Below are 16892 nucleotides of genomic sequence, written 5' to 3'. Positions count from 1 at the left end.
AGTGTTTGTACATTCAGATATTGAATCCACATTCATATATCTCCAATGGAAGTCTGTGTATCATTCTCAGAACACGCCAACAGACAGCTCATGGTAATTGCATACCTTGGTCAAACATGAGTAAATGGCCAGCAATTATTTACTGACTTCACTGATCAGCAAATTGCTCTGCATCAGTGGAGACTATTTGTGCATGCACACTCTTTCTAAGAGCTATCCAATTAGTCACACAATTTCCTTACCTGGCCCCTCACTCTTCTCTTCAGCCCTGTATGTTTCCCCAATCATGTACTGATCCTATTGTTTTTGGAAATTTATTGGTGAATCTACTTCTGCCATCCTTTCAGGAATTGTGTTCCAGATCACAGGAACTCTCTGTGTCTCAGGATCTCACATCATCTCGCTCCACTCTGCTTCTGTAGCTAGTTTCCACAAAACTCTCTTTTCTGGTTCTGGTACTAAAGGGGTGAAGTGTGTTTATTTCAATGCAGGCAGTATTACGGGTAAGGCAGATGAGCTTAGAGCCTGGATCAGTACATGGGACTATGATGCAGTGGCCATTACAGAGACTTGGTTGAGAGGGGAACAGGACTGCCTGCTCAACGTTCCAGAGTTTTGCTGTTTTAGACGAGATAGAGAGGAAGGTGAAAGAGGTGAAGGAGTTGCATTATTAATCAGGGAGAATGTTACTTCTGCACTCAGAAAGGATATGCTGGAGGGCTCATCCACTGAAGCAATATGGGTACAGCTCACAAATAAGATGGGTGCAATCACTTTGATAGGATTATACTATAGGGCCCCCCAACAGCCACCGAGACACTGAGGAACAAATATTTAGGCAGATTATGGAAAGGTGCAATAAAAACGGAGTCATAATTGTGGGTGACTTTAACTTTCCCAATATTGACTGGGACTTCCTTAGAGCAAGAGCTTAGATGGGGCAGAATTTGTTAAGCTCATCCAAGAGGGTTTCTTGAAACAGTGGATAGTCCAACTAAAGGAGGGGCCATACTGGACCTTGTATTGGCTAATGATCCCGGCCAGGTGACTGACCTTTCAGTGGGAGGGCATTTTGGAAACAGTGATCACAATTCCTCAAGTTTTCAGATACCTATGAACGAGGATAAGTCAGGACATTGTGGGAAGGTACTAAGTTGATGAGGAGGGCAAATTACATCAGTATTAGGCAGGAGCAGGAGTGTTAATTGAGAGGAGCTGTTATCAGGCAAGTCCATTTTTGACATGTTGGAACTGCTTAAACATCTGCTGATGAGAGTTCAGGACCGGCATGTTTCAGTAAGAAGGAAGGACAAGGATGGCAAGGTAAGGGATCCTTGGATAATGAGGGAGGTTGTGAGTTTAGTTAAAAGGGAAAAAAAAGAAGCATATGTAAGGTTTAAGAAGCTAAAATTGGACAAGGCCTGTGAGGAATATTAGGAAAGCAGGAAAGTACTCAAGCAGGGAATTAGGAGAGCAAGAAGAGGCCATGAAATGACCTTGGCAAGTAGGGTTAATGAGAATCCCAAGGCACTCTATACATACATTAAATACAAAAAGATGACTAGGATAAAAACAAGGATAAAGGAAGGAACTTGTGCTGGGAGGCAGAGAATGTGGGTGAGACCCTAAATGAGTACTTTGCATCAGTATTCGTCCAGGAAGGATATGGAGGATAGTGACATTAGTGTGGAGCATGCTAATATTCTCGGGCATTTTGAAATTAAGAAAGAAACAGTGTTGAGTATTTTGAAGAGTATTAAGGTGGATAAGACCCCAGCGCCCAATGGTACCTACCCCAGGTTATTGAGAGGTAAGAGAGGAGATTGTGGGGGCCTTGACCAAGATCTTTATATCCTCGCCAGCTACTGGAGAGATCCCTGAGGACTGGCGAGGAGCTAATGTTGTTCCTCTGTTCAGGAAGGGAAATAGGGATAATCCAGGAAACTATAGACCGGTGAATCGCACTTGAGTTTGGTTGGGAAGCTATTGGAGGGAATTCTTAGGGATAGGATTATGCACATTTGAAAAAGCATGGCCTAATTAGGGACAGTCAGCATGGCTTTGTGCCATTGAATTTTTTGAGGAGGCGATCGATGAGGGTAGAGCAGTGGATGTTGTTTACATGGATTTTAATAAGGCTTTTGACAAGGTCCCTCATGGTAGGCTCATCCAGAAGGTTAAGATGAGTGGGATTCATGGTGACTTGGCAGCGTGGATTCAGAATTGGCTTACCCATACAAGACAGAGGGTGATGGTGGAAGGGTGTTTTTCAGGCTGGAGATCTGTGACAAGTGGTGTTCCAGAGGGATCTGCATGGAACCTCTGCTGTTTGTGTTATATATAAATGACTTGGATGAAAACGTAAATGGGTGCGTTAGTAAGTTTGCAGGCGATACAAAGATCAGTTGAGTTGTGGATAGTGTGGAAGGTTGTCAAAGGATACAGCGGGATATAGATCAGTTGCAGATATGGGCGGAGAAATGGCCGATGGAGTTTAATCTGGGTAAGTGTGAGGTGCTGCATTTTGGGAGGTCAAATGTTAAGGAAAAGTATACAGCTAATGGCAGGACCCTGAACAGCATTGATGTACAGAGGGATCTTGAGTTCAAGTCCATATCTCCCTGAAAGTAGCCACGCAAATAGATAGGATGTTACAGAAGGCATATGGCATGCTTGCCTTTATTGGTTAGGGAATTGAGTACCAGAGTCAGGATGTCATGTTGCAGCTTTATAAGACTTTGGTTAGGCCACCTTTTGAGTATTGTGTGGAGTTCTGGTCGCCACATTACAGGAAGGATGTGGAGACTTTGGAGAGGGTGCAGAAGAGGTTTACAGGATGCTGAGGAAGCATCCCGTTCTGAGGAAGGGTCACCGGACCTGAAACATTAATTCTGTTTTATCCTTCACAGATGCTGCCAGACCTGCTGAGCTTTTCCAGCAACTTCTGTTTTTGTTCCGTGTTTTTTTTAAGCAGGATGCTGCTTGGATTAGAGGGTATGAGTATAAGGAGAGGCTGGAAAAACTCAGATAGAAGTCTGTAACATTATGAGAGGCATAGATAGGGTTCACGGTCAGAATCTTTTCCCCAGGGTTTAAATGTCTAACACTAGGGGCCATGCATTTAAGGTTAGAGGGGGAAAGTTTGAAGGAGATGTGAGGGGCATGATTACACAGATTGGTAGGAGTCTGGAATGCACTGCATTCCAGATGGTTGTGGAGGCAGATATGATAGGGACATTTAAGAGACTTTTAGATAAACACATGTAAATGCAAGGAATGGAGGGATATGGACCAAGGGCAAGCAGAAGGGATTAGTTTCATTGATGTCATGTTCAGCACAACATCCTGTGCTGTACAGTTCTATGTTCTGTCTTTGTGTATCAACCCACAGTCCTGCAATCCTGTCACCTTTACCATGAATCCAGTAGTTGTCACAAACTTGATTGAGTTTTTTGAAATACGACCAAGACGATAAATGAGGGCAGACGTTGTCTACGTGGACTTAAGTGAGGCCTTTGACAAGGTTCCACATGGTAGGCTGGTTAATAAAGTTAGATCACATACAATTCATGATGAGCTTGCCAGTGGGATACAGAATTAGCTTCATGGTAGGAGACAGAGTGTGGTGGTGGAGGGTTGTTTTTTGGACAAGAGGCCTGTGACCAGTCGTGTTCAGCAGGGATTGGTGCTGGGTCCACTTTTGATTATCATTTATATAAATGATTTGGATGAGAGTATAGAAGGCACGTTTAGTAAGTTTGCAGACGACACCAAAATTAGTGGTATAGCAGATGGTGAAGAAAGTTATCTAAGATTACAAAGGGATTAGTCAATTGGCCAATGGGCTGAGGAGTGGCAAAAGGAGTTTAATTTGGATAAATGCAAGGTGTTGCATTTTGGTAAAGCAAACAAGGGCAGGACTTATACAGTTAATGGGAGTTTCCTGGGTAATGTTGTAGAACTGAAAGACCAAGGGGTTCAGGTATATGGTTCCTTGAAAGTGGCGTCACAGGTTGACAGGGTAGTTTAGAAGGTATTTTGCACACTTGCCTTCAATGCTCAGACCATTGGGTCTAGGAGTTGGAAAATCATGTTGCAGTTGTACAGGACATTGGTGAGACCACTTTTGGAGTACTGTGTACAATTCTAGTTGCCCTGCGATAGGATGAATGCTATTACATTGGAGAGGGTACAGAAAAGGTCCATAAGGATGTTGAGGGAAATGGAGGGTTTGAGGTATAAGGAGAGGCTGGATAGGCTGGGACTATTTTCACTCGAGCTTGGGAGTTTGAGGGGTGACCTTATAGAGGTTTCTAAAATAATGGGGGGCATAGATAGGGTGAATGGCAAAAGTCTTTTCCCAAAGGTAGGGAAATTCAAAACTAGATTGTTTAAGATGAGAGGGGAAATATTTAAAAGGGACCTGAGGGGCAACTTTTTCACACGGAGAGTAGTTCATATGTGGAATGAACTGCCAGAGGAAGTGGTAGATGCAGATAAAGTTACAACATTTAAAAGACATTTGGATTGGTGCTTGAATAAGAAAGGTTTAGAGGAATATGGGCCAAATGCAGGCAAATGGGACTAGTTTAATTTGGGAAACTTGGTCAGCATGGAGGAGTTGGACAAAAGGGTGTGTTTCCATGCTGTATGGCTCTATGACTCTATAATTGGGAATTCACTGACCCTGAACTGGACTAAAAACAGATTACCCGTTTATCTGAGATAACAAGGTGTAGAGCTGGATGAACATAGCAGGCCAAGCAGCATTAGAGGAGCAGGAAGACTGACGTTTCGGGCCTAGACCCTTCTTCAGAAATGGGGGAGGGGAAGGGGGTTTTGAAATAAATAGGGAGAGAGGGGGAGGCAGAAAGAAGATGGATAGAGGAGAAGATAGGTGGAGAGGAGACAGACAGGTCAAAGAGGCGGGGATAGAGCCAGTAAAGGTGAGTGTAGGTGGGGAGGTAGGGAGGAGATAGGTCAGTCCAGGGAGGATGGACAGGTCAAGGGGACAGGATGAGGTTAGTAGGTAGGAGAAGGGGGTGGAGCTTGAGGTGGGAGGAGGGGATAGGTGGGAGGAAGGACAGGTTAGGAAGGCGGGGACGAGCTGGGCTGGTTTTGGGATGCGGTAGGGGGAGGGGAGATTTTGAAGCTTCAAACCCATTCCCTCCTCCCACCTCAAGCCGCACCCCCATTTCCTACCTACTAACCTCATCCCGCCCCATTGACCTGTCCGTCCTCCCTGGACTGACCTATCTCCTCCCTACCTCCCCACCTACACTCACCTTTACTGGCTCCATCCCCCTCTCTTTGGCCTGTCTGTCTCCTCTCCACCTATCTTCTCCTCTATCCATCTTCTATCCGCCTCCCCCTCTCTCCCTATTTATTTCAGAACCCCCTTCCCCTCCCCTATTTCTGAAGAAGGGTCTAGACCCAAAACGTCAGCCTTCCTGCTCCTCTGATGCTGCTTGCCCTGCTGTGTTCATCCAGCTCTACACCTTGTTATCTCAGATTCTCCAGCATCTGCAGTTCCTACTATCTCTTACCCGTTTATCTCATTGTTGCTTGTGGGAGCTTGCTGTACAAAAATTGGCTGTTATGTCTCCTACTTTCCAACAGTGGAAACAATGCAAAGAATTCCTTAATATATTTCTTACTTGGCTGGGGAGCACTTTTGGATGTGTTAATATGGTGAAAGGTGCTATAGAAATGTACGTTCATTGTTTTCTTCAGGGTTGGATGAGCTTCTTCCATTGGTATTTGAATGGTGGGTGTGTTCAGGGCACAACATTCATGCATTAACTAACAGTTAAAGGATAATCTGAATAAACAATACATTCATTTTATATAGTCACTGCAATAAGTAAATGGCTCGTGCTGTCACAAGCATTCACATTACTTCATTATTCTGCTCTTTCTTTTTGTATTTTTGTTTTCCTACACAAATGTGGAACCACATGCAACTCCAGCCTTTCCAATTCAGCCTTTGTTTGCAGGATTTCTCACTTCCCAAGCAATTACTTTGGGTTTTGAGACTCATTACATCTGAAATTTCCAGACAGCGTTACCACCAATGAGGCACACATCTGTGAACCCCTTACTGCTCAGGTCACAGGAGTTTTAGTAACACAGAGTCCCTAAGAGCTCCCTTCTCTGACTTATTTACACCACCTTGTGGGTTCTGGCATCATCTCAACTGCAGTAGTCCAACTCACAACCTCTTATTGTCCCTTCAGTGTCATGTCCTTTCCAACTCTATAACACACAAAATCATAACCACTGCCTTATTCAAAGATATCTGCTTCAACCCAGGATCTGTTTAAAGACAGATTCAAAGAGACCGCATCCTATGTTTTTCTTTGTACAAAAAGTGGGAGCTCAATTGCACAATCTAGAGAGACCAGACAGACCGGGGCTGTTTTACTTAGAACAGAGAAGGCTCAGGGGATCTGACTGAGGTGTACAAAGCTCTGAGGAGCATAGACAGGGTAGTTAGGGAGAAGAATTTCTCCTTAGTAGAGGGGTCAGTAACCATGGGGCAGAGTTTAAAAGTAAGGAGCAGGAGGTTTAAAGGGGATTTGCTGAAGAAATTTTCACCCAGAGGGTGGTGAATTATCTGGAACTCTGTGCCTGAAAGTGTGGTAGAGACAGGAATGCTCAAGACATTTAAAAAGTATTTAGGTGAGCACTTGAAATGCCGTAACATACAGGCAAAGTGCTGAAAAATGGGATTGGGTTAGTGGGTATTTCGTGACTGATGCAGACATGATGGGCTGAAGGGCCTCTTTCCATTCTGAGAAAACAACTCCATGGCTGATAAATACCTATGCTTCTGAACTGGCAAATAGAAAAAGATGCAGATTTCTGTTTACCCTTTGCTGTCTACTTGTTCACCTGTGTGGCTACTGAGATGGTAGTCTCTCCTGTTGAGGGATGAAACCTGTGGGTCACGAGCATAGTTAAGGGGTTAATCTAGACCATGTCCCTCTCCTTCTTACACAATGTCTGTCCCATATGCTGCACCCCAGTTTCATCAACCATCTCAATCACAGATCCTACATTGGACCTCTTAAGAGTACAAAGTATAGGATCTCCCAATGTAGGGAATACCTCATCCTTTATTGTAAGCCCTTATTTGAGGCAGGCAGTTGGACACTTTAGGAGAGGAAATAAATAATTTACTTTACGCATATCTTCCATGATCCAGACCATCTCAAGGTGTTTAACAGGATGCAGAGTACTTTGGAAGTCCAGTCAATGTTGGAAATGTGAGTGAACATTGCAACTAATTTTGCAAAAGCAACCTCCTGTAACTAGCAATAATATAAATGACCAGATAATCTGTTTTTACTGATAGTGATTAAAAGTGAAATGGAGGTAAAGACACTGGAGAGCTGTCATGAACATTTGTGCAGGATAATGCTGTACAAATGGGTACATTTACCTGCAGGAGGAGATGGGGCTTGATCTAATTGTTGACCTGAGAGGTGGCACCTCCAGAACAATGAGCATAACCTTAATGTTAGAGAGGGGCAGTTCAGAGATAATGTCAGGAACAGCTTCTTCAGGCAAAAAGTGAATAGGATCCCGTAACACTGTTTCTCCTGAAATCCAGCTCAAAGCCAATGGAAAGTATTGACCTGAGGTTGTTAGATTTTTGTGAAGCAAGGATCAAACCAGACTGGTAAATGTAGATTGGATACAAATCAGCTTTGACCAAACTTACTGCAGAACAAGCCCAACATGTGAATGACCTCCTCCTGTTCCAGTCACAGAATCACAGGATAGTTACAGCACAGATCTCCACCGATGCTTCCAAACCTGCTGAGTTTTTCCAGCAATTTCTGTTTTTTTTCTTGATTTCCAGCATCCACAATTATTTCTATTTTTTTATCAATAAGATGAATAAGTCGTACTGGGCTCAAAATGTTAGTTCTGTTTCTCTCTCCAAAGTTGCTGCAAGACCTGGTGAGATTTTCCATCAATTTCTGTCTTTGTAACTGTGTGAGCTGGTCGAATTACCTTCTGCAACTTCTTCCATGTTCCAGTTATATGGCAAGAGAGCACAATGGGAGGATCCTGCCAAGTGGGTCGTAGACACCTACCCGTGGAATGCAGGCTCACTGCAGCATGAGTGGCCATCGCTACTGCAACTTCGACCTGAGGATGTGGGCTATGATGGTCACACGTCTGCCAAGGAAGGAGGATCCTCCAAGCACGTCCCCCAAAGTGATAGTGATGGTGACCCATTGGTAAGTGATACTGTGACACACTGAACTCCTGTGAGTATCAGCCAGCTCACCCTGTCCCACAACAGCATCTCGTTCCCTGTGGCTGCCCACTTTTACATTTCGGTGAATTGTAGCACAAACTTACTATCAGTTACACTGCAGAACCACGATAATCCTCTCAAAATGGAAAAGTGGTGAAGGCTGATGGTGAAGCGATGTTTTGAGCTTTGCATCTTTACCCTGAAGATGAAACTAAACTGCTCACGAGAATATGCAACAGAGTGTTCAGAGGAAAGGCCCATAGGATTACACTACCCAGTGCATGGACATTTACAACATTATAAACAACATTGCAATGTGAATGTCTATTGCCCTTCAACAGGCAACAGGTTTTGAAGTTAAATTTGCAAAGCTAATATCACCCAGTTGGGAGTTTAAATGACGAAATGACAAAATTGACTGTCCTCCTGCTTCTTACCTAGTGTTACAGCTGAAAGATCCTTAACCTGAAACACTGACCCCATGTTCCACTCTCCTGATAGTTTACAATGGGTTCTCTCCCTTTTCCCACACTGATACCTCTGGTGTTCCATAAGCATTGGACCCTGTCCTCTCCCGTTTCTCTTCCACGTGCTGCCCCATGGTAACATCACACAGGGGCACACTCATAACTTTAACATGAACCAGTGGTAGCCAGCTGGGCCTCCCCAATAACTCTTCCAGCTCCTCTACAGCTGCTAACTTACCTGATAGAGTGCTGGATGAGCAAAAACTGCCTCCAGTTAAATATGGAAAGGACTGAGGCTCTTTTCTCCTGTCTCCCATCTTGAACTCTCTTCCTTAGCCACTACCTCCTTGCCTGGTCACTGTTTCAGGTTAAATCATGCTGTTTCCAAACCTCATAATATTTGGCCCTGAGATGAGCCTTGGACCATGTATCTGCACCATTCCCTAATTCCACCTATTTTTACCTCTGTAACTGTAACACTGTGGCCCTTCCTCAGCTCATCTCCTGAGGAGACATTCATGTACCACCTTTGTTATCCTTAGATTTGGCTATTCTGAATATCTATTGTGTTCAACCGTCCGTAAATCCAAAGTTCATACTGTCTCCTATTCACACATCAATCCTGTTCTCACTGACCAACCTGGGCTTCCAAGCAAACAGAGCCACAATTTAAAATCCTCAACCTTGTGTTCAAATTTCTCCATAACCTCAGCCCTTTATGGTTTCTCTCCAGTTCTTATCTCATGAGACGCTTATTGCCAATCACTTCACAGAGTGGAATGACAATGTCCTTGCTGTCCTGCTGTAGGATGCTCCGCACAATCTGGCTGGGTGACCAAGCTTCTAGTCGCCTCACCCAATATCTCCTTACATGGATCAGCATCAAACTGTGTTTTAGAGTACTCCTGTGAAGCACTCCAGGGACATTTTACAGCAGTAAGGGTGCAACATAAATTGTTATTGTTGACCTACTGAATGTAATTCTCCATTTTAAAAAAAAAATTACCATGTTACAGCTGATTTGCTGCGAAGTTAATTTGTTTTGGGGTATAGTCCTACCAAGAAGGAAGAAATCTCTGCACTGTTCTATCTATCCATCTATGGGAAAAAATATTGAAATTAGGCTTAAGGAACCAGCAAAATCCTGCACAAGACCACATCTAGATACCCAGGTTATATTTTCCTGCTTGTCAGATGTAATCTGTTCCTCCAGACTCCTTACTTACTGGGACATAGTTCCTGTGGTTCCATGCAGGACAGTGGGCAGTCCATTGGCTTTCACTGGCCCCAGTCCATTATAGTCTCCTTCGCTCCAGCCCAGGTGATGTCCCACTCTTGAAAGTCCCTCCTTAAATGCAGATCACCATGTGTGCTACCTGGTACTGCCCTGTGCCACTTTGTCCATGAAGCAAAATATATGCCCAGCCTGCCTGAGATGTACCTCAATCACTGCGGACAGTCCTTTGTAGCTCTTCTTCATCGCTCACCAGATGGCCCTAAATTGATAGGTGTTGACCATTTTGTCATGCAGATTGTCACATTGACTGTCAGGACTTTAGTGGCACAGGGGTAATGTCTCTGCTTCTGAGCCAGGAGACTGAGGTTCAAGTCACAGAGGTGTGCAATAACATCTCTAAAAAGGTTGCTCAGAAAATATCTATACTGTGCCACGATAGTTCGTACATGACAATGACATATTGACTGCCTTCGATTACAATAGTTGTTTTTGATGGGGGTTGATCAAAGGGAGTTTCTCTGAGCTGTAGGCCTCTATGAGTCTATGTCAAGCTCAATGCATCATCAGTTGATCACTTTTCTTCATTCATTACAGTAGGTCTGGAAGCATCTGTGAAGAGAAAGCAAAGTTAACATTTCGGGTCAAGTGACCCTCAGAAGAAAGGTTCTGAGGAAGGGTTCCTGGATCCATAACGTTAACTCTGTTTCTCTCTCCACAGATGCTGCCAGACCTGCTGAGCTTTTCCAGCAATTTTTGTTTCTGTTTCTGATTTCCAACATATGCAGTTTTTTTTTGGGTTTTTTGCTTAGTTGGTTCTTGAACATCCAATGAATTGATGCTTAACGTACCATTCTTCCCTAGATGAACATGTTGATGAGGCTTCAAGAGGCAGCGAATTACTCCAGTGCACAGAGCTGTGACAGTGACTGCGCCAGCCACCATGATGACATTTTAGACTCATCCTTGGAGTCGACTCTGTGAAGTGAATTCAGAGTGTGCTGGGGGTGTGTGAGTTTTCGTTGCTGCTGCAGATGCTGATCTCCGTTGAGGGTGTGAAGTCACGCAGTGAGGGATGAAGACTCTCAGTGCTGTGGTGAAGATCCACAGCATGTGCACAGGCGGGGAACTCTTAACATGAGGTCAGCTAGCTTGAGCCAGCCATGTTGAAGGACACACTAATGGGAACCAACTGAGTTTGATTCATCAACATGACTTGTACATAACAGATAAAATATACACACAAACAAACAAACAAAAAATAATTGCACATGAAATCAAGCCAAACTGGAATTTTTGCAAAGTATTTACATGTGTAAACCTGATTTTAATTTTAATTGAGGTGCTGCAAGGAGTGGATTAGACTGTTGCAGGTCCATCTCCGTCCTAACCTCAGCTCTCTGTTGTATTGGTGCTGGTTGAAAAAGCCAGAAACAGTCCTTGGTTTACACCCACTGCCCACAATCCCAACAGCTTTGCACACAATAAGCACAACGTTGGGAGAGGGGGCATGCAGTGTGCAATCACCGTGGGGTCAACTTTTGAAAACATGCTGGACACACAGCTCAGCTTTTCCTGGTGCTGCTGGTCGAAGCATTTTTTTTCTTTCTAAAAGGCTTCATTTAATGGATTTCTACTGCTGTACGTTGTAGTTTTTTTTTAATTTAAATTTCAAGTCTTTTAACTTGAAGAAAAGGTCTCTCAGTCACCAGACTTACTTAAACCTCCACTACTGGTACAAGTGATAACCTTGGCTTGTGAAGGGCTACATCAATAGAGGTTGTGGAAAGTCTTTCAGTGTCCAAGTGGGAATAACGTTCATTATGGTGCTGAATCACTTGCCTTATTCTCAACAGGTTACAGGACTTAAATAAAGCCATTTAATTTTGTCTGCAAATATTTGTATCTTGCAACTCTTTGTTTATGGAGTTTGGAGGACGTGAAATGGAGTAGGTTTGATAATTTCACACTGGTTAGACCTACAGTAGTTCCTACTTATTCTCCCACAGTCAGGGGCTGCGTTTTACTCTGCACCTAAAAGGGAAATTTGAATTATCTTCAACAAGCAAATACTTATCATAAAACCCATTCCTATTCACTGTCTCTCCCTCCCTCCCTCTGTCTGCTCCTACCTTTTCTTTTTTAATAGTATTTACAAGTCATAGCTTCAGTGAAATGACTGAAAGATAACAATTGGTAGGTGCATAAAGTGGTTCTCCACTGAATCTAACCCAGCAGAGCTGGGGGCACTTGGCAGAAGGGCATGAGCACAAAATTTTTTCTTGTATAAACTTTCAGCATGTTTTTACTACCTATATGCAAAGCTGAATCTCTTTCAAAGAGAAGGAGAGCCAGTTTTAATGTCAGCCCCCATCTCCTGGCACTCTTTTTACAGACAAACCCCAATCCCACACAACCTCCTCCCTGGACCCATCAACTCTGTATTCACGAGAATGCAAATGGACTTTCAAAACTCTTCAACCTGATTCAGATAGCCAACACCCAATTCCTCCCACCCCCCAACCCCTAAGGCAGGTTAATGGTAAAATAAATAAAGAATTATGGATGCTGGAAATCTGAAACAAAACCAGAAAGTGCTGGAGAAATTCAGAAACTGTTCTGAAGAAGGGTCACTGGACTTTAAACTTTGATTTTTAGTTCTCTCCAAACCTGCCAAGGTTCTCCAGCAATTTCTGCTTCAGTTTAGGTTTAGAATTAAAATTGGCCTTTCACATGTTAACATACGGAAAAGCACCTCACTCTGGGATGGGGGGTGGGTGTTGTCTGGGAGGGGGAGCGTGAAGAGTGCATTTCATTGGGGTTTTCTCTCAAATCCAATGAAGGGGGGGGGGCAGCAAGTTCATTTGATTTCTTTGTGTTTAGAAAGGGTTTTTGCACAAACATGAGAAATTGTAAATAGAGAAACAAAAGAACAAGAGAAAGAAATGTGTTTTGTTTTGCCTTGCACAGTAAAGAGTTGAGAATTTCTGATATATGTATTACTTGGTGTAAACATTTACTTTACTTGACTATGCTGGGATTTTTGTAAACACTGTTGAGAATTCTCTGTCTAGACGGGATGTGTTTTATTTTGTGTGATAATCATTACTAGGAGCTGCTCTCCATCGGAGATTAATGAGCCACAGGTGGACCACTGCCAATTTTTAATCATCTTGTTCATTGGGGCATCTTCACTGAATGTTGGGTTTGTTTCAGCCTGTATAGCACAAGTCTACTGTTCACCCAAACTGCCCATCCTTGATACTAACCAGCTCCCTCAGAGCCAGCTCTTGGAGTGAACAGGATCTCTGACATTCCTGTTTATATTTGTCAGCCAGGGCTCCCTGATTGGACCAGGTTAACAGCCCCAATCAGGGAACTCATATTCTGTGAGGCCCACCTCGCTGACCTTGTTCCAGTCCCTACAGTTAGAGCCTGTATAGCACAAGTCTACTGTTTTGCCAAAATGCCCATCTTTGACACATCTCAGTGAGACATGGGGAAGTGTTTTTGTGTGAAACAGTTTTCTGTAAAACATATTTTGTATTCTGTACATTTTGATGTAACATACAATGTAAATAGTCAGTGACAGCAACAACAAAATGAGAAAATGATGAAAACAACCACGGGGAGAGTTTTTTGCAGTCTTTTTCAGGTGTTAACTTTTGAGTTTGAGTATTTGGGTGTAACCAGATGAATGAATTGTTAATATCTGGTTTTAATGTGTCTCTCCATCTTGTATTTGAATTTTTTTTTCCAAATTATGCACATTGTGTCTGTCTAAATTATGACTTTACCATTAAAGTGATACTATTTATTGAATTATGCTCTCGTTGATATGTTAGATTTCTTAATGCCTTCTCATTCCCAGATGTTTAATACAGGGAGGTGTGGAAAATCCTTATTGATCTGCAGCTGCATCAGACTTGAAACATACACAAATAGATTAATGTAGGAATAGGGGCATATGAACATACAAATGAGGAACAAGAGCAGGCTACTCAGCCTTTCACACCTGCTCTGCCATCAATAAGATCATGGCTGACCTGATTTTAACGTCAACTCTACATTCCTGAAGAAGAGTCACTAGACTCGAGATGTTAAATCTGTTTCTCTTTGCACAGAGACTGGCAGACCTGCTGAGTTTGTCCAGCACCTGATAATCCTTCATCTCCTCGGACTTCTTCTGCCATTCCAATTAGATTATGCCTGAACTGTATCTGAGCTCAATTGATCTTCCTTGGTTCCATAACACACTGTAACCTTAATGTTGATCATAGAATCTAATCAAGCAGGACTCTGCTGCTTCTAGCGGGAATAGCACATTCTTTGTTTTACTTATTCACAGGATGTGGGCGTCGCTGGCTGGGCCAGTATTTGTTGCCCATCCCTAGTTGACCCTTGAGAAGGTGGGGGTGAGCTGCCTTCTTGAACTGCTGCAGTCCACCTGCTGTAGGTTGACCCGCAATGCCCTTAAGGGAGGGAATTCTGGAATTTTGACCCAGCGACGGTGAAGGAATGGCGATATATTTCCAAGTCAGGATGGTGAATGGCTCGGAGGGGAACTTGCAGGGGGTGGTGTTCCCATGTATCTGCTGCCCTTGTCCTTCTAGATAGAAGTGTTTGTGGGTTTGGAAGGTTCTACCATCTTTTGTGTGAAGAAAGTGCTTCCCAATTTCTGAATGACCTGGCTCTGATTCTACAGTTTTACACCCATTTTTCAGACTCCCCAGCAGCAGAAAACATGGATTTATATTGTGTTTTTTACATCACCAGAATGCCTGAAAGCGCTCGACACCTGATTAAATGTTTTTCAAAGTGTACCTGTTCTTGTAACATAGGCAACTCAGCAGCTAATTTACACACAGCAAACCTCCACAAATATGACTCAAATAATGACCAAATGATCTAATGTTATGACATTAAAGTGGTGTTCCAAATTGACTACTACATAATGGAGAATTCTCCTGCTCCTTTTCAAACAGTGTCATTGGATCATTTGCAACCAGTTGCAAAGTTAAACAGAGCCTCTGTATAATAGCTCATCCCAAAGACTGTGCAGTACACCCTCAGTGCTGCAGGGAGAGTGTTGTCCTCAGTTATTGCACTCAACATGCCTTGGTTGTACCCTTTTCCAGACTCTCCTGATCCTAAAGGAGAAAAACTGCCTGTTGAGTGATGCACTGCCCAGGCAACTCTGTAAAGCTGTAACTCTGTAGCAAGAAATAGGACTGGGGTAGTGTAATGGGATCAGACCAAACCCCCTCAAAACATATTAAGAACATAGCGTAGACCCTAACTTCTCATATTTTAAAGGCAAATGCTAGGATACAATTTGATTGGTCAAACTACCAGTTCAAAGCAAAACACACTTCATTCATACACTATAGTTAAAATGCAACAACAAATGAATTGGAATAACTAAACTCTATTGGAAAACTTAACAGAGTAATAGATAATTTAACTGCTAAACAGTAACTGTTCCAATATAGTAACACCCGATACACACATCCTTGGCAAAGGCAAATTCTGTAAAATAGAGATAACAAGGTATAGAGCTGGATGAACACAGGAGGCCAAGCAGCATCAGAGGAGCAGGAAGGCTGATGTTTCGGGTCTGGACCCTTCTTCAGAAATGGGGGAGGGGAAGGGAATTCTGAAATAAATAGGGAGAGAGGGGGAGGTGAATAGAAGATGGATAAAGGAGCAGATTGGTGGAGAGGAGACAGGTCAAAGAGACTGGGATGGAGCCAGTAAAGGTGAGTGTAGGTGGGGAGGTAGTGAGGAGATAGGTCAGTCCAGGGAGGACGGACAGGTCAAGGGGGTGGGATGAGGTTAGTAGGTAGGAGAGGGGGGGGGGGCTTGAGGTGGGAGGGGGGGATAGGTGGGAGGAAGGACAGGTTAGGGAGGCGGGGACGAGGTGGGTTGGTTTTGGGATGCGGTAGGGGGAGGGGAGATTTTGAAGCTTGTGAAATCCACATTGATACCATTGGGCTGCAGGGTTCCCAAGCGGAATATGAGTTGCTGTTTCCGCAACCTTCAGGTGGCATCATTGTGGCACTGGAGGAGGCCCAGGATGGACATGTCGTCCAAGGAGTGGGAGGGGATTTGAAATGGTTTGCGACTGAGAGGTGCAGTTGTTTGTCGCGAACCGAGCACAGGTGTTCCACAAAGCGGTCTCCAAGCCTCACTTGGTTTCCCCGATGTAGAGGAGACCACAACGGGAACAGCGGATGCAGTATACCACATTGGCAGATGTGCAGGTGAACATCTGTTTGATGTGGAAAGTCTTCTTGGGGCCTGGGATGGGGGTGAGGGAGGAGGTGTAGGGCAGGTGTAGCACCTCCTGCGGTTGCAGGGAAAAGTGCCGGGTGTGGTGGGGCTGGAGGGGAGTGTGGAGCAGACAAAGGAGTCCCAGAGAGAGTGGTCCCTCCAGAAGGCACTTCCGCTTATCTCGACTCCATTTTCTCCCCCTTGGTCCAGGAACTCCCCACCTACGTCCGTGGCACCACCCATGCCCTCCACCTCCTCCAAAACTTCTGATTCCCTGGTCCCCAACACCTCATCTTTACCATGGATGTCCAGTCCCTAAACACTTGCATTCCCCATGCAGATGGCCTAAAGGCCCTCCACTTCTTCCTGTCCCACAGGCCCAACCAGTCCCCCTCCACTGACACCCTCATCCGCTTAGCCGAACTCGTCCTCACCCTCAACAAATTCTCCTTCAATTCCTCCCACTTCCTACAGACAAAGTGGGTGGCCATGGGTACCCGCATGGGCCCAAGCTATGCCTGCCTCTTTGTAGGTCACGTGGAACAACCCCTCTTCCGTACCTACACTGGCCCTATCCCCCAACTCTTCCTCCGTTACATTGATGACTGTGTCAGCACCGCCTCATGCTCCCAAGAGGAGCTCGAAC

The 16892-nt window shown here is 44.1% G+C and overlaps 1 protein-coding gene across 1 annotated transcript in view; it reads left to right on the top strand.

The window, feature by feature from the left end:
- The window catches only part of nav3 (neuron navigator 3), a 178104-nt gene extending 164340 nt beyond the window's left edge, over nucleotides 1-13764 (top strand). The window contains exons 29-30 of the mRNA XM_048607473.1: nucleotides 8049-8252; nucleotides 10838-13764. Of these exons, the coding sequence (XP_048463430.1) occupies nucleotides 8049-8252; nucleotides 10838-10957 (324 nt within the window). The 3' untranslated portion in view covers nucleotides 10958-13764. The remainder of the gene's footprint in view (nucleotides 1-8048; nucleotides 8253-10837) is intronic.
- Nucleotides 13765-16892: the final 3128 nt, after the last annotated feature.

Source organism: Rhincodon typus, chromosome 18, assembly GCF_021869965.1.
Source record: "Rhincodon typus isolate 14 chromosome 18, sRhiTyp1.1, whole genome shotgun sequence".
Taxonomy (NCBI): Eukaryota; Metazoa; Chordata; class Chondrichthyes; order Orectolobiformes; family Rhincodontidae; genus Rhincodon; species Rhincodon typus.
The sequence above is the reverse complement of the archived record's forward strand: the minus strand, read 5'-3'. Positions and strand labels throughout refer to the sequence as shown.